The sequence below is a fragment of the Symphalangus syndactylus genome, chromosome 17, assembly GCF_028878055.3.
Source record: "Symphalangus syndactylus isolate Jambi chromosome 17, NHGRI_mSymSyn1-v2.1_pri, whole genome shotgun sequence".
Classification (NCBI taxonomy): domain Eukaryota; kingdom Metazoa; phylum Chordata; class Mammalia; order Primates; family Hylobatidae; genus Symphalangus; species Symphalangus syndactylus.
Genome location: NC_072439.2, coordinates 92,906,837 through 92,925,779, shown reverse-complemented (window position 1 = coordinate 92,925,779; position 18,943 = coordinate 92,906,837). Strand labels below are relative to the sequence as shown.

The 18,943-nt window shown below is 36.0% G+C and overlaps 2 protein-coding genes across 4 annotated transcripts in view; one reads left to right on the top strand and one right to left on the bottom strand.

Annotated features, from left to right (window-relative positions):
• UTS2B (urotensin 2B) overlaps positions 1-1,063 on the top strand; it is a 75,103-nt gene extending 74,040 nt beyond the window's left edge. The window contains exon 8 of the transcript XR_010116693.1: positions 984-1,063. The gene's annotated coding sequence lies outside the window, so the exon portion shown is untranslated. The remainder of the gene's footprint in view (positions 1-983) is intronic.
• OSTN (osteocrin) overlaps positions 1-18,943 on the bottom strand; it is a 420,502-nt gene that overhangs the window by 40,497 nt on the left and 361,062 nt on the right. For all 3 annotated transcript variants that reach the window (XM_063621972.1, XM_063621973.1, XM_063621974.1), the window contains 2 exons: positions 6,916-7,017; positions 959-1,173 (listed from right to left, as the gene is read on the bottom strand). In XM_063621972.1, coding sequence (XP_063478042.1) covers positions 959-1,173; positions 6,916-7,017 — 317 coding nt within the window. The remainder of the gene's footprint in view (positions 1-958; positions 1,174-6,915; positions 7,018-18,943) is intronic.

The following is an 18,943-nucleotide window of genomic DNA, read 5'->3' as shown; positions in this document are numbered from 1 at the left end:
GGAGGTAGAGATGAGCAAAGAGTGGAGAAAGAATAAATATTAAAAAAATTTAATAATTTAGGCCAGAATTAGAAAAGCCTTAATGGAAGATGATATTCTGGAGATATTTAATATATAAAGCAAACAGTATTTAGAGAATTTAGTGAGAAATGTTCAGGATGAACAAAAGGAATCTCGGTCAATTTCCCAGATGCCTGTCTATGGTACTTGGGTGGTCTTTTGTGCCACTTCTAATACGAAATGTACAGTACAAAGAACAGATATTGAAGGGGTAGAAAAATGAACTAAGTTTGGAATGATTACTTTAAATTACTGACATAAAGCGATATTTCACTACTCTAAATCCGTAAGTAGCATTCTATGAAGCACTTACATTTGATTATCTCATCTGAATTTTATAGAAGCAAGTAATTATTCTCACTTTATGCATAAATAAGCTGAAGATCAGAGAGGATAAGATACTTTACAAGTCACATAGAAAGAAACAGAAATTTGACAGAAACACATGTGTTCTGACTCCAAGTTCTGAGAATTTTCACTCAGATTCATTCACACAATTTGGAAAGGTTTGTATCACAGGTTAAAAACCAAACGGTATTCCAGTTACCTCTAGTAAATGGAAAACTCAATTCACCAGAACATTTATACCACTGAGCATACATTTTGTGTCACCTCCCAAATGCAGTAATGTCTTATAATAACTGCTTTATATCTGCATAAGACAGAATCTTTCTTAGGAAACATGACAAAAATGCTAAGGCACACTGTGGCAGTCATTTTGCTCCCTAAACAGTTATTTAGAAAACTGTATTATTAAACCTACAGATTAGCTAACATGCTGTCAAAACTGTTTATATACGTGGTTTTCACTGTATTTTTCATGTGGAATTCTCTCTGTTTTAGAATCCAGAAGGAAATAATTAGAAAATAAAAACGTTCTTTTTCTGAGTTCACTTACCTCTGTTTACCTTTGTGATCTACAGAGCCAGCTGAGAGTCTGTCAAGGGGAGACCCAAAACCAGAGAAACTCCTTTTCTTCTTTGTCTCAATCACATCATTTTCTAGGGACACCAATTCATCAAGAAGCAAGAGTTTTGCTGTCAGGTCAGTGGCTGATTTCTCTTCCCTGACTGTGGGTGTTGACTGTACATCTATGACTCCAGAATCAAAGGCCTATAAGGCAGAGAAAGGCGATTCCATTAATTTAGACAAAGAGACTCCAAGTATGTACATACGCATGTGGCTTTTGCTACTGTTAGCTGACATACTCATCATGTAACATTTTATAATTTTTTTTTGAGACAAAGTTTTGTGCTTGTTGCCAAGGTTGGGGTGCAATGGCGTGATCTCGGCTCACTGCAATGTCCACTTCCCAGGTTCAAGCGACTCTCCTGCTTCAGCTTCCCGGGTAGCTGGCATTACAGGCACCTGCCACCAAGCCCGGCCAATTTTTTGTATTTTTAGTAGAGATGGGGTTTCACCATGTTGGCCAGGCTGGTCTCGAACTCCTGACCTCAGGTGATCCACCCGCCTTGGCCTCCCAAAGTGCTGCGATTACAGGCGTGAGCCACAGTGCCTGGCCTTAGAATTTCTTATGAAGTTATTTTCCATAGAGAGTGCTAGATCTTTGGGGTATGAAACATGTAGAAGAGGGGTATAACAAAGGGAAAAAATAAAACAAGAAAAGAAAAACTCCTGGAATCCCTTTAAAGTTTAGCATATTTACGGATCATTTTTTCAGATTCTGTTTCAGCAACAACTTCATCCTTCCTTATCATTCCCATAGCGCTTTGTCTATATACCTCTTTCATCATTGCACTTATTATTTTTTGCCTTGTGCCAGGTTGGTTACAATATATTTGTATTTGTTATTAGTCAATGACTTTGTCTAACTAGTCTTTCATTTGCTTTATTTAATGCTTTGTCTCATATTTTGCTCATAGTTAGGATTCAACAAATTTCTGATGAATATTTATTAAATGAATTCCAAACCAAATCTCATGCAATTTTCTTTTTACCATTCATTCATTATTTACTAAGTCAAGCCATTACTAATCCAGTATGTGCTAGGTTCTGCATTGGACATGAAGGATACAAAAATAAAAATTTAGTCTCTGTGTCTAAGCATCTCACCATCTCTATCCCTGTGATTTATTAACAAATATTAGTGTCTGCAATGTGTCTGAGATATCCCAATAACTTTGTGTCCTATGTAAAATTTCTTGTTTGTTTCTTACACATATTGCCACTTTGTACTTCATCCAAATCATAAATGTATAGCTGTTCAGTTTGTGAAGTCTGTCTTTTCCTCTCTGAGGCCCAATGGCAGCATTTCTTAAATGCTCCTATTAACAATCTTGAGTCATTCTGTCGTCCTGCAGATACTGCTTTTTTTCTAAGATCGTGAGAATATTCCCATGAGGGAAAAATTTTTAGCTCTGGGGAATCTCTTCCCTTCCCACTTTTAGTCATTCTTCCATGTGGCAGACTGTTGGTCTTGGTTTTGATTTTTCTTCACTTTCTGTTTTTCTTCTAAGATTATTCCTTCTATTGTCTTTTGATATGGTTTGGCTGTGTTCCCATCCAAAATATCATCTTGAATTGTAATCCTCATACTCCCCAAATGTCAAAGAAGAGATCAGGTGGAGATAATTGAATTATGGGGGCAGTTTCTCTCATGTGGTTCTTGTGATACTGAGTGAGTTCTCATGAGAGCTGCTGGTTTTATGTGTTTGGTAGTTCCTCCTGCATTCATTCTTCCTGCTGCCTTGTGAAGAAGGTGCCTTGCTTCCCCTTCGCCTTCCACCAATGATTGTAAGTTTCCTGAGGTCTCCTCAGCCATGCAGAAATGTAAGTCAATTAAACCTCTTTCCTTTATAAATAACACACTCTCGGGCAGTTCTTTATAGCAGTATGAAAATGGACTAATACAGTAAATTGTTACCACAGAGAGTGGGGTGCTGCTATAAAGATACCCAAAAATGTGGAAGCAACTTTGGAAATGGGAAATAGGCAGAGGTTGGAACAGTTTGGAGGGCTCAGAATAAGACAGGAAGACATGGGAAAGTTTGAAACTTCCTAGAGACTTGTTGAATTGTTTTTACCAAAATGCTGATGGTTTTATGGACAATGAAGTCCAGGCTGAGGTGGTCTCAGATGGAGATGAGGAACTTGCTGGGAACTGGAGCAAAGGTGACTCTTGCTATGCTTTATCAAAGAGACTGGCCGCATTTTGCCCTGGCCCTAGAGATCTGTGGAACTTTGAACTTGAGAGAGATGGTTTAAGGTATCTGGCAGATGAAATTTCTAAGCAGCAAAGCATTCAAAATATGAGCTGGTGTTCTTAAAAGCATTCAGTTTTATGTAATCACAAAAAGATGGTTTGAAATTAGAAGTTATGTTTAAAAGGGAAGCAGAGCAAAAAGTTTGGAAAATTTGCAGCCTGATGATACAATAGAAATGAAAAACCCATTTTCTGGGGAGAAATTTAATCTGGCAGCAGAAATTTGCATGAGTAACTAGGAGCCAAATGCTAATCACCAAGACAATGGGGGAAATGTCTCCATGGCATGTCAGATGTCTTCATGGCAGCCCCTCCCATCACAGGCCCAGAGGCCTACGAGGCAAAAATCGTTTAATAGGCCAGGCCCTGGGCCTTGCTGCTTTATTCAGTTTTGGGACTTGGTGCCTTGCATCCCATCTGTGGCTAAGGGGGCCAACATACAGGCAGGTCGTTCTTTCAGAGGGTTTAAGCCCCAAGCCTTGGTGGTTTACACATGTTTTGGGGCCTGCTGGTACACCAAAGTAAATAATTAAGTTTGGGGAACCTCTGCCTTGATTTCAGAGGATGTATGGAAATACCTGGATGTCCAGGCAGAAATTTGCTAAAGGGGTGGAGCCCTCATGGAGGACCTCTGCTAGGGCAGTGCAGAAGAGAAATGTGGGGTCAGAGCCCCGACACAGAATCCCCACTGTGGTACTGCCTAGTAGAGCTGTGAGAAGTGGGCCACAGTACTGCAGGCCCCAAATTGGATAGATCCACCGACAGCTTGCAGTGTGCATCTAGAAAAGCCACAGACACTCAATGCCAGCCCATGAAAGCTCCACAGACACTCAATGCCAGCCCATGAAAGCTGCTGAGAGCGGGGTTGTACCCTGCAAAGTCTCAGGGGCAGAGCTGCCCAAGACCATGGGAACTTACCTCTTGCATCGGCATGATCTGGATGTGAAAAATGGAGTCAAAGGAAATGGTCTTGGAATGATCTCCAAAGGTTTAATAACTGCCCTATAGGATTTCTGATTTGCATGGGGTCTGTGGCATGTTTGTTTTGGGCAATTTCTCCCATTTGGAGTGGGTTTATTTGCCCAATGCCTGTACCCCCATTGTATCTAGGAAGTAACAAACTTGCTATTGATTTTACAGGCTCACAGGTGGAAGGGACTTGCCTTGTCTCAGATGAAACTTTGGACTTGACTTTTGGGTTAATGATGGAATAAGTTAAGACTCTGGAGGACTGTTGGGAAGGCATGATTGTGTTTTGAAATGTGAGGATCTGAGATTTGGGAGGGGCAAGTGGCAAAACGGTATGGTTTGGCTGTGACCCTCCTGAAAATCTCATCTTGAATTGTAATTCCCATAATCCCCACATGTCAAAGGAGAGACCAGGTGGAGGTAATTGAATCATGGGGATGATTTCTCCCATGCTGTTCTCATGATAGTGAGTTCTCACAAGATCTGGTGGTTTTATAAATGTTTGGTAATTCAGTCTCCTTCCTGCTACCTTGTGAAGAATATGCCTTTCTTCACCTTCACCTTCTGCCATGATTGTAAGTTTCCTGAGGCCTCCCCAGCCATGCAGAACTATAAGTCAATTAAATCTCTTTCCTTTATAAATTACCCAGTCTTGGGCAGTTTTTTGTTGTTGTTGTTTTGAGACAAAGTCTCACTCTGTTGCCCAGACTAGAGTGCAGTGACTTGATCTCAGCTCACTGCAACCTCTGCCTCCCAGGTTCAAGCGATTCTCCTGCCTCAGCCCCCTAAGTAGTTGGGATTACGGGTGGTCACCACCATGCCCAGCTAGTTTTTGCATTTTTGGTAGAGATGGAGTTTCACCATGTTGGACAGGCTTGTCTTGAACTCCTGAGCTCAAGTGATCCACCTACCTTGGCCTCCCAAAGTGCTGGGATTACAGCCATGAGCCACCACACCTTACCAAGTAATTCTTTATAGCAGTATGAAAATGGACTAATGCATTTTTCTGTTCTCTTTATTTTCCTCAGTAGAACAAAAGAGTAGCATTTTCAAGCCCTTTAGTCATTGACTCAAGCAAGTCTCTTTTAAAATACCTGTAGCCTGGCATACAAACTGAAAGCTATTGAGCCTCCTGTTTCCTTATCCAGTCATATGTGTCTTATGTCTGGTCAGTTCTTGCAGGACAATCTCTCTTCTGGCTGCTATTTTTGATTCCCATCAGTGGTGTTATTTGTTGCCGTTTTTTTTTTTTTTTTTTTTTTTTGAGATGGAGTCTCACTCTGTTAACAGGCTGGCACAATCTTGGCTCACTGTAACCTCTGCCTCCCAGTTTCAAGTGATTCTCCTGCCTCGGCCTCCCAAGTAGCAGGGACTACAGGTGCTGACGACCATGCCCAGCTAATTTTTGGATTTTTAGTAGACAGAGGGTTTCACCATGTTGGCCAGGCTCTTCTGCAACTCTTGACCTCAGGTCATCCAAGTGGTGACTTTAAATGAAGTCCTCTTTACTGCTTAGTGTACTCCCTTAAACAACTTACAATTTGCTTTGATACCTCCTATCTCTCTCTTCTCTATTTCACCCATAATACTGTTATAAAGTTAGTTATCCCCAATACCACTTTTGTCACATAAAAAGAAAATTACAAATCTTTCACAGTTCTTTACTACTTATAGCACAAATCCCACAATATGGTTTCAAACTACTCCTGAGATCTTAGCTTCCGTCACTTCCCTATATAATCCTGATAACATAGAAACCAGAGACGAGAAGGATGCAGAAATGACCAGAAAGAAACCCTAAAGAAGGAGATAAGCCTTCAAAGGGCAAATAATTTTTTATCTTTCAAAGCATCCTCCAAAAATATGCTTTTATTCTTCCAATTAACACAAACTAAACAATCTTTTTTAAAGAAATATCCTTAATCTTAAAAAAAAAACTTTTATAAAACTTGTTCTTTAATATAATGCATGTCAGACTCTCACTTTAAGCTATTTAAGGAACACAAAGAGTACGTTTCTAATAAGATCAGATAAACTAATTTTTCTCCTTGTGATGCCCTCACATTTCTTTTTCTTTGTGCTTCAGTCATAGAACCAAGAAAACATTTGTACTGTAATTAAAAGTTTGAACATAACTACTCAAATTTTGGCATGCAAACAACTTCAAATTTTACATAAAAGCCCTTCATTCTGACATAACTGATTTAATTAAATATGGCTATAATAATGGATTTTCTCTTAAAGCTTTTTTTGTTCAAGGAATACAAGTCTTTGTTCTTAAGTTTCTTTTCACATTTAGATAACTGGCTTGCTCCGACTCCTCTGTGAGGAGAAGATCATGATTACTGCTCTTTTCATTTCAAGTTCACAACCTTGAATGTCATGTTGGCAATAAAAAGAAGACAATAAAAAAATACTGATTTTCTTGATTTTGTGTTATTTCTCTATTTTATTTTGTGTACATTTTCTTATTGGTAGCTGCACCTCCTTCTTACTCTAGTAGAAATGACATGTTTACAAAGGAATATATATGTAATATATAAATACATAAATTATATTTATGTATATGAAATATATTTTAATATATATTCTTTTATATACAAACGTCATTTATAAAGCATGTCAAACATACATATTTATTTCTGTAAGCTAGTTTCCATTACCTCTGCTGTTGTGACATCTACTGAGAGGACTTTTCCTGAGCTCCACAGTGTCAGTGTCACAGCCAGGATGAAATGTGCACTTGCCAGTCTCCAGTCCAGCATCTGAGGGTTACATATGTCACAGTTAGCATTGATTCATTTGGAATGTAACGATAAGAAACAAAAGTTCCTAAACGGACTGTTAGAGGCAAAGGGTAAGCCAAATTATTCAGCTTCAGTATATTGGAGTGCATCTCTACAAAACATAAATAATACTTAATAGAAGCTGTCCCTCTCCCAGAACGAATTCTGTAAGGTTTCTTTTCCATGGAGACCCTGGATTAGGGTTGTACAGCTATAATAATAATTTAATTCAAACTAACCCACAATCTGAGAAATGCAGGTAATGAAACTATTTTTTTACTGTCAAATCTAGAGATTACAACATTATATATGTACCTGAGGAGAAACTTGTAACAGTGGCAAGTCATTAGAGAATAAGTCCTGATTGCTTTGTGGTGAACCAGAGAGACTGTAGTATCTAAAAATATTTAAATTAAAAATTTCAAAACACCCACCATCTATTAGGAGAATTTCTTTATGTCCTTGTGTCATGTCAGGATTTCATAAGCAAGATTCAAAATTGATTTTAAAAAACTATCAGATGTTATTATATCAAAATTGAAAAATTACATATAAGATACAATAAAAAATCAAAAGACAAATTACTTAATGGAAGATATTTTCAATATATACGTAAAAGAAAGATTAGCATTTGGAAAATGTAAATGAACTCTTTAAATATAACTTTAAAGATAGACACAAATTAAATAAAAATGGGCCAAATTTATGAACGCACATTTCATAGAAAAGAGGAGAACTGAATGGACAAAAGCTTCTACAATACAATTTCTTTAATTCAAATAAAAATAGAAGCGTAATGCCATTTTACACACATTAGATTGGCAAAAAGTTAGTCCACCTTGCAATGTTACAATGGTTTTAGGAAACAAAATCACAAAAAATTCTGGTGGAGCTGAAAATGAATCCAATCATTTGGAGAAAATTGGGCACTTTACAAAAAAGTTGAAAATGCTTATCTCTTACCTAGGACACATTTATTTCACTTCTAGGTATGTGTATATTGCTGAGAAACTGTCAATGTTTATGTGGAACATGTATCTGAAACTTCATAGCCTCATTGTATATAGTAGTCAAAAACTGGAATCAACCCGGTGCCTCATTCAAGAGAAAATAGATTCATTAACTGAGATTGAAACTACTGATTTAAAGTAAATGACTTAAATACATATGTATTGTTAAAACAAATAAATGTATGTTTGTCTGTATGCATGGATTTCAAAAAACAGTTTTGTGGAGAAACAGAAAGTATAGAACAATACGTGACATTATACCATTTACTGAAATTGTAAATGCCCAAAGCAATATCGTATATTTTGGAATATATATATAAAATATAAACCAATGGAACTTGATTCATGATTATGATTACCTCTGCAGAGATAAAAAAGTGAGTAAAATTATAGAGAAAACATAAGGGAATCAATTTTTAATCTATATGTATTTTAAAGCAAATACGTAGAAATCTTACGTGTGTTAATTCTGGTAGTGAGCACAAAGATGTGTTATTTATATGTGTCTGACTTTTTAGATTAAAAAGCCACTATCCAGCCAACTGAAGCTCATCTGTGTCCTACATCAGGCTGACCTGCTGCTAGTTTGACTACTGGAAGTTACAAAACTGTAGGTAAATGGGGCATTGCTCTACTGAGGGAAGGTTGTGGAGTATGAGCTAGAACAAAGTAGGCATGAATCCAAGCTTTGCCACTTAGTACATGGCAGTGGGAAAGCCTTCCAACTTCATCCTTTATGAATGAGAAGTCTCAAGAAACTCTGTTTTCTTAAAAAAAAATCATTTGGAAAACCTGCTGGGGGTAAAGAGAAAATGGGTGCTAGAATGGAATCTGTAAGATTGGATTTGAGTCATGTTTGTGCTTTAGTATCAGTGTAACCTTGAATATGTATCATTTACCCTACTCAAGCGTCATTTTATTTGTTTGTGAAATTAGAAGTAATTCCCATCTCAAAAGAGCTTTGAGAGGATTGAATCGATTCATGCATACCCTTCTCATTTATTATTTATAATCTGTATGTGAAGGAATATGAGGCATCACTAAATATTTCCTTAATAACTACATTTGTTTTGGTGTGACCCAGGAATTTTTTTGACATTTTCTTGAATAATTGTTACTGTGATTCTTTCCTTGCCCCCACTGAGTTTGCACAGAGGCAGAGGCTCGGGTGTGTGCCACTGCTAACCTACTGCCGTGAGTCGCCTCGACTGGATAATGGCGGCAGATTTTCCCCGTGGTGCTGTTCTCTCCTGATAGTGAGTTATCGCGAGATCTGGTTGTTTAAAAGTGTATAGCACCTCTCCTCTCTTTTTCCTCCTGCTCTGGCCATATGAAGAACGTGCCTGCTTCCCCTTCCATCACAATTGTAAGTTTCATGAGGCCTCCCCAGCCATGCCTCCTGTACTGCCTGCATAACTGTGAGCCAATTAAACCTCTTTTCTTTATAAATTACCCATTCTCAGGTATTTCTTTATAGCAGTGTGAGAATGGACTAATACAGGTAGCTGCCATAAAACTGACAGAGAGGGAAGACCCTGACAAGTGGCTAATTGCAGTTGTATAGCAGTTAAGGTCTATGGCAAAGAATTTTAGGCCTAGGATGTCATCAAAGAGTATTTCAAATGCAAGAAATGGAAAAAAAAAATAAAACTTTGGCCCACATTCCTAAAAAAAACAAAAAACAAAAAACAACTAGTCACTATGCAACAGTATATATTTTGATAATAAATGTTACATGCTGGTATGTGAACAAATATTTTATGTAAACAGAATGGTATCTGTATTAATTATGTCAGTTAAGACTTAAAATGGAGATACAATATTTTAGCACCGTCTATAACATTTATTTATCAAATATAATTTTGACATGTAATGTTTAAAATAGTTGTTCATTTTGACACCAATTAATCTATTTCAGAATCTTGTCTCATAACGCTAGTTACTAGCAGCTTCTCGGTATTCCGTTCTTTTCTAGAAGGGAGCAATAAATTCTGTCTGTGTTCTCTTTTCGCTTACTTGATATTTGAACTGAGATTTTCCGTAAGCATAAAAAAAAACCCAGTAAATCAGGACTATGTCTCTAAACTGGGAAAATAACCAATAAGAATGCAATAGTTATCTGATGAAAACACCAACCGAAACCTGCATTAGTGATTACTTTAAGAAGCCAGCCACTTAATTGTATTCTTTTTCTCCTGATTTTGCTGATGTCTCTTTGACTTTACATAAAGGAGGATATACTAAGAACATAACTGTATTTTTAAAATGATTTCATATTTCTGATATATCTTTTTTATTTATTTTTTGTGACGGAGTTTCACTCTGTTGCTCAGGCTGGAGTGCAATGGCGCAGTCTCAGCTCACTGCTACCCCTGCCTCCCAGGTTCAAGAGATTCTCCTGGCTCAGCCTCCTGAGTAGCTGGGATTACGGGCGTCCACCACCACGCTTAGCTAATTTTTTGTATTTCTAGTAGAGACAGAGTTTCACCATGTTGACCAGGCTATTCTTGAACTCCTGACCTCAGGTGATCCACCTGCCTCAGCCTTCGAAAGTGCTGGGATTATAAGTGTGAGCCACCATGCCTGGCCTGATATATCTTTTTAAAAGAAATTGTTGTCCCATTTAATCAAAGACAAACTACAATTGTTTATGTTTTCCTTTCTTGATTTTTATCATAAAAACAGGTTTCAAATGTGAAAATTGCCCAATTTTATGTCTTTCCATGTGGATTTCCTTCAACTATTTTTATGTACATTTCACTAACCAGGTTTCGCCTCATCTCTGTAATCTTCTAAATGGCACAGGATGATGAGTGTTTATAATATTGATGATTATGTCTGAGGTATATATTTTTGTGCTTGGGTGTATATAGGAAAAAATCATGATGTATCATCTTGCAGATAACCACATCCTGATTATTTGGATAAGGAGATGTAAAAATAAATGCTGAGTTTAAATACACACATTTAATGGTTTAAAGCCATGCCTGTAGCCAGTTAACCAAAAGGCCAAGTTCCTAAATGTGGCATTTGGTACACTAATGAAAACAAACACCCTGGCACCTGCCATACAAAAGACATTTGATTAACTAGTTGAAACTTGATTGCTACAAAATTAGAAACGGAGGAAATTATAGGGAGGGAAGGAAAAGTCTAAGTTCAGCCCCATTTTCTTATTTTGTTGATAGTGGATAAATATAGCCCATGATTTAAAATCTCTTAGGCACCATGTATACTCTAGATCACAGAAAGTTCAATGAAAGGATGGTCATTGACTGCGTGAATACACTAAAGTAAAGGTGTTTGCATTTTTTTTATAGCACATCATTATTTAAAAGTAATTTTAGAGTAATATTTCTCTGGATAGTGTGGAGTTTCAAAAGAAACAGCGCCCATGGAATCCACCTTATAAGAATATTATCTGTGTACTTCCTTCATTTTTTAGACAATTGGACTATTGTGTTTTGAGGTTTTAAATAATTTTGCTGAATAAACAAACGTCTTATATTGTATAACATCTTATGCTTTATTTTAAGGACTTTCCACATGTAAGAATTGATTATACCCTGAAAGGATCTTTCAAACTGGCTAGAATGACGGTATATGGAATAAGGCGGTGAGATATAGAGTTTTGTCAGGAGGTATAAAATTTTGTCATTTATGTTTGGGATATATTGTACATTTTTAAAGAGGTGTTAGAGTTCCAATTCACATTAAAGGCTCTGAAATTTCAGCAATAAAGAAAAACTGGTTTAATTATATTTAAACCAGAGTTTAATAAGAAGCCTGTTAAGATGAAGAAAGATGTTTTTATTAGTAGGAATCAGTGTTGCAATGAGCCATTGTTATTGTGAAAAAAAATCTCTCAAGTGGGCTGGGGTAGAAAAAAAGAGATTGAAAATCATTGGTCTACAAAAGAAAGAGCAAACTTCTGTGAGAGGTGTAAATGTTAGAGATGGTTAGGCTGAAAAAGAGAAGCAATGGAAGCCAGTATCTGATCTCATGCACCTATTAATCAATAAGACTTTTAAACTATCTGCATGTGAAATCTGGTGTTGAAGAAAAAAAAAACAACTCATGTGTAAAGGACATTTCTCTTCAACCTGCAAATTTATGATTAACATCTGACTTATGGATAGTTGATCCAACAATTAGAAATTCACAAAGGTACTAGGTTTGTGAGTAAACCTTGATATTGTCTAGGAATTTTTAATTATTTACCCTAATACCTTGATTGGAAATACTCAAAATAGACTCCAGTCTCATTTGAACAAAAATTTAAAATAAAGGACTTAATTAAAGGATTTACAAACTAATTCAACGGCTACATTTTCTTTACTTTCTCTTCTCACCGTGACAGAGCACGTACATTTAAGAGATTTAGCAGGATATTTTATAAAGGGGCCTTAGTTCTGACACCATGAAATGACCATGTGTGCCTGCCGACAACACCGCCTGAAATCTTCTCCCATTGAAATAATGGTGTCCTTCCAGGCAAGTCGTGAGTCAGCTTGGCTCATAAGTGAGTCTGTAAAACATAGTACGTTCTTCGGGTTACCCTTTACCCACTCCATTAAGTTATAAACACTCAGGAATAATAAATGACAGAGTGACAATAATTTTTTATTTTAGAAAAAGGTCTAAAAGGGACAGTGCTTAACACAAAGTCTGCATAGCTTGCTGTAATGGAAAAAAGACCTGATGCAAGAGTGGTGAGACTCAGGCTCTTCATCACCTCTGTTGCTATTTAATGATGTGACGCTGGGCAAACACTTTCCTCCCTAGACCAGGTAAAATGGAGATGGTCTAACTGACCTCTAATGTTGCTTCTGGCTTTCAGAGCTCACTGGTGAACTGGCTATTTTCTGGTAAAAGTGCAGACACTTAACATGTAGGTAATGATAATAGTGCAGATTTAGCTAGGAAAACTGACTGGATGAGTTCCTCAAATCAGCCAAAGTTTATGCAAAAAATTGCCTCTAGGCTGTGACATAAATATTTTCCTCTTTCACTTTCAGTATTTTTAAAATTAAGTATGTCTAGCTGAAAAGAAAGAATCTCCAAATCTTTGATTTTTGGATGTCATTTATGGTAAGACATTCCATTTTTAAGAATATGTTAAGAAAAAACAACGCTACCAATTAAATTGATATGCTTATCAAATGTAAGATTAATTCCAATTTCAGAGATGTTAAATGTGAGGCAAAATTGATGACATATGGTAATATATTTATTTTAAAAAGTTTACTTAGGATTTTTTTTTTTTTTTTTTTTGAGATGGAGTTTCGCTCTTGTTGCCCAGGCTGGAGGGCAGTGGTGTGATCTTGGCTCACTGCAACCTCTGCTTCCCAGGTTCCAGTGAGATTCTCCTGCCTCAGCCTCCCAAGTAGCTAGGATTACAGGCCCTGCCACCGTGTCCGGCTAAGTTTTGTATTTTTACTAGAGACAGGGTTTCGCCACGTTGGCCAGGCTGTTCTCGAACTCCTGACTTCAGGTCATCCACCCGCCTCAGCCTCCCAAAGTGCTGAGACTGCAGGCGTGAGCCACTGTGCCCAGCCTTACTTAGGATTTTTTTCTTACTTCTCTTTTTTTCCTATCATGCATAAGTCAGTATGTTCATTTCCCTACCCTTTCAAAACAAAAATTGTTAGAACTGATGTTCCAGATACCATAGAATGCAGTTATATCCTCTCTTTTAAGCTGAGAGAAAGACAGCTATGATATTTAACTTGGTTATCAGATAGAAATGTTGCAAGTAACATAAATAATATTAATAATTAAAAAATAATTGAGTACTACTCTCCTGCATTTTGAATTAACAGTCTTTCAAGATAAAATAATCACTTGAATATTTTCTCAGTAATCATGATCTTAATTTTAGTAGATCTAAAATTGGTGAAGACAAAATAGGAATTTTTGATAATAAGAATTTTCAGATCTCTACAACCTCCACCAATATCACAAATGTGTGTGATATTAGTGGAGGTTTTATATATATATATATATATATTTTTTTTTTTTTCACATGATGTGACTCCAAAAATTCTCTGTCAATGAAAGAATAAATATTCAAAAAATAAAACTCTTTCAGACAATATACAGATATTCAACATTATGCCGGGGAAAAACTCAGGCTCAGACTTGAAGGACAGGGATAAGAGTTTTAGCTGTGCTCCTTAATGGGCTAATGATCTTGAACAAGACTCTAAAATTGTCAAAACTGTCTAATGAAACTGATTTTCTTCACAAAATGTAACTTATTTAATTTTAGTTAATATTAAGTTAATTAATTTACAAACAGCACAAGTTACGGAATTGGCTTAGAGTTCAAATAAAAGAAATAAGCCTTTTAAGTTTATATTTAATATTTTTTGCTAAAAATATATGAGGATATAAATTTATCTATGAGAAAACTACAACATTTTAATTTGTATTTTATTATAACTAAAAACTTCGCAATGGAAACTAAAATAGTACATAGAAACAGTTTGTAAACTATAAGATAATTTGAAAATAATATGTTTTAAAACATAATTAAAAATAATTGTTTTGAAGTGATTGTTATGAAGCTGAAGGCAGATGTTTGAAACCAAATTTTTTCTACGAACACAAAATTTACGCTCAACAGTCACTTAGGGGACTTGGAGCCATTCATAGAGACAATCTGCGAAACTTATATTGAAAAAACCAAAAGGATAAATTATAGTTTGTCATTATATAGGTAATCTTGATATTTCAATAAGTGACAATACTTGAACAAAGTTTTAAAGAAGGTTTCTCTAGCTTTCTTTGATTAGGGAAGCACCCAGATGACTGAGCAACTTACCTGCTGGAAAGCAAAGACTGGGGCCTCCTGCCATTGCAGTCTCTTTTTTTATTGAAACTACGATTCCAGTCTCTGGTGAATTTTGCCTCACAAACAAGACAACTGAGTGTGGCTGTGGCACTTAGAAGCTTAAAAATGGGTAAGAAGTTTGGGATCATCATAAACTCAAATTCGAGATTTAAAGTCATTGAGGATTTTCACCCAAGAGCAATTGAAAATTGCTAGTGGCTTGTAGCTTCTGTCACTATCATATACATTGTCTATATTATCCTCATACAAAATACATTTGAGAAATACTCATGGTGCATAGCCATTTACTTAAACATTTCCTTCTGAAATTTGCTATTTTAAATAAATTGTGTAATGGGAATTTATGTTTTGGATTCCTGAAAAAAAGGAGCAAGTTGACATTGAGAAATTTAACATTTCCCGTTAAAAAAAATTAAAATATCGGCTGGGCGCGGTGGCTCACGCCTGTAATCCCAGCACTTTGGGATGCCGAGGTGAGCAGATCACCTGTGGCCAGGAGTTTTAGACCAGCCTGGCTAACACGGTGAAACCCCGTTTCTACTACAAATACAAAAAATTAGCCAGGTGTGGCGGCACGTGCCTGTAATCCCAGCCACTGGGGAGGCTGAGGCAGGAGAATCGCTTGAACCCAGGAGGCGGAGGTTGCAGTGAGCCGAGACTGCGCCACTGCACTCCAGCTTGGCCAACAAGAGCGAAACTTCACCTCAAAAAAAAAAAAAAAAAAAATTAAAGTGTCAGGAATGTATTCTTCCCATTTCTCAGTGCTCTTCAATTGGCAGTAGCAAATTTTCCAAAGTCACAAAGCCAGTTAGAAGAAGAGCCAGAACAACAACTTTCATTTTCAGACTCCCAGTTTCATGCTTTTTTGAGTATAACCTATTTGTGTAAGTGTAAAACCCTTTTCCATCTCCCAAACAAATTTTTTTATAAAGCAATATTTTTATGGATGCAGTGTTATTAATGTGACAGATACCTACATTTTAAAATGACTTTCCCTGAAGGCAACAAATTAGGAAGAATGATAAATTACTACAACATGTGTTAACTGATTTTATTCTATTTGGCACCATTTTCACTCTTTTTTAGATACTTTGCCTTCCAAAATCTTAAAATTTTAAGTATCCCTGTCTGTTTTTTTCTTCTTTTGGATTTGTGATTAATATTACTAATCTCTTTCTTGCAAAAATTAAGAAGCCAGAAACCTACAATGCCACTTTAAAGAAAGATTCCGTTATTATTTTAAACACCCAGATCTGGATGTTAAACAAAGTGTTTAGTTGTTATAAACTCATTTAGGGCAGAGACCATGTCATGTTCACCATTGCATCTAAGCACCTAACAGAATGCCTGGCATAGGGTCAAATGTGTGTGTTGAATGAATGCATGAAGCGGCCTTGTGTGGAAGGTAAACAGGAATGCAGGGCAGATATTAATATCCCAGCTTTCTTGATATGAAAACCAAGGTAGAGGGAAGATAAGAGATTAGCCTATGTTTCTACACCTACAGTAAAATGTGATGAAGTTCATGCTGGAATCCTGATACATCCATTAGTGTTTCACATCACAGATTCTCATTCTAATGAAAGTTACATGTATCACTAACCTCCAGTAATCATTCCTCTAAACTTTAGGATGTCTCCTTTTCATACATTAATCTGTACCTAAATCCCCAAATAACTAAATATTTCTTGATATAAAACTATGTTACTTAAAAATAGAAAATAACATTAGTGTATAATTGTAGGCAATTCTGTTAAGGAAATTTGTTGTTTAATTCTAATGCTCACTAATGAGAAAATTAAAACTGTACATAGGGAAAAGCTAATACAGTTGCACATATTAGCTGGCCGTTCTATACATAGACAACTTTTTGTGCAGCATTAAAAGGCTTTCAGAGGGTAAAATTGGATAAATTAAGTTAAATATAGCATATTTAAATCTGAAGTTAATGTGGAATATCACGACCCCCTTCACCGTTTACCCCACTTTGTACTTATATAAAATATTTGATCAAAATCTTACATTATAATTACATTAAGCTAGCCAACATAATAAATGAAAAAGTATCTCTAACATTAAACAAAGGGGCAAAAATATAAATTTTATAATACTCAAAAACAGGATGCATTCATTAGGCATACACTGCATGTCAGATACTGGTGATATAAAAGTAAAGAAGATACTTTCTCTGTCTTCCTGTTGCTCACAGCCTGGTTCAGGTGGAAACTCCTCAACCACTTGCCCTGTCTAAGGATTTCCTTCTGCAAGAGCAGCCCCTTTCTGGAATGCTTCCACTTTCTTCAAATAGAATTATCGTACATACACTTTAAAAAAAATAATATTTGCATAGAGTTTTATTATCTTGAAATTAATCTCCTGTCATCCTTACCAGTCATGTTAGACCTATATAGAAAACATTGTAATTCTAGTTTTTAAAAATCTGTGAACTGAGACAAGCTGAGTTACTTTAGAAATCTGGTCTCTTAACTCCTGACCTGGATCTGAATCCTGATGAGGCATGTCATTTGGCCTTTTTGTTTTAACTTCTTCTTCAGAAAAATAGGGCAAAGACCTAATTTGTAGGCTTAGTATGAAGATCAGAAGTAATCTGGGTGAATCAGCAGGCATAAATTAGTTACTCAATAAATAACAGTTATTATTACTCTGATATTACCTTTGAAATATGGCAACTTTTCAAAATGTTTTTGCTACTTTTTAATTTTTATGAAAAAATATTTTTATCCTTCATTTTAAGGAACAAAATTAGTCCTCTAAATCTAGATTTATGGCAGAGTGATAGAAAATAAAATATAGTAAGAAAAACAATATTGAATGGGGGAAGACAATTTCACTATAGAGAGTTATAAATAGAAATCACTCTAACATTTGGTGCATTATCATTATTTTGAGTAATAATATTTCTATAAAAATTGCTTCCAACTATAGAAAATGTAATCCTGGGAAAGAAACAAAAGAAAGCTCAGCTGTACTGAAGGCATCATTATTCTTCTAGCTCTAATTGTGCCACCTAAAGTGAATTTTTAATACCATTTTATATAATATTTTAAAAGTGGAATTTTCACATATTTGTAGCCTTAGGTACCATAGGAATATAGAATTTTAGAAACAGGAAGCAATCATTAAAAATTGTCAAATTTAATACCCACAATTAATAGATGGAGAAAATGAGGCTCAGAGAGAATGAACCTGCTCAAGGGAGAGGAAAGAAGATAATAATATAGAAATGGTTGAAGAGGAAGAGAGAGCAGAAGGTGGTGGCAGAGGCATTGTTACTGAAGGGAGGAGATGGTTTGTATTAAGGTCTGAGCTGATGGCGTGGCAATAAGGAAGAAGGCGTCACTGCTCCAGGGATGTACCATGACACTTATTTGAAGAAAGAAGAGAAAGAGCTAGCTAAAAAAAAAAATGCCTTTAATCTGAGAGATCTTAAGCCATTTGGAGAGTTGGTTCATTTAAGAGAGACACCCAGAGTTAGCACCTTGTTGTAGCTTACTTACTGTATCCCCACAAACTCCTGAGGGGAGGAGAATAAAGCTTCAGGGAAGCTGAATGATTTGTCCATAAAGCCGTTGAAGTCAGAACTAGAATTGGAAGTCTAGTTTTGTGCCTCCAAAGCTTGCATTTCTCTGACTGAACTATTGAATCTAAGCAAAAGTTGTCTGGTAGGTAACAGTCGTAGTAAATGAAATATTGGCATAATGGTTAAATTAGCTCTAAAGATTAGTCCTAAGATTCTGTGATACTGATGTTTTATTCTCTAAAATAGGGAAAACTGACTGACATGGGGGCTTCTTCAAATATTTTTATACTCAGTATCCCTAGCACTTCTATTTTTTTTGTCCTTTTCACAAGAACAAAATACAATATTATCAATCCTTAATTTGTGCTTAAGGCTTGCCTGAAGTTGTATAGGTGGATTATAGCAGAGCTAGAATGAGATATTAGGATTTCTTACTTCGAGTTCTTTATTTTTTGAGACAAGTTCAATTAATCTAATTTTATTAATCAAATGTTTAAA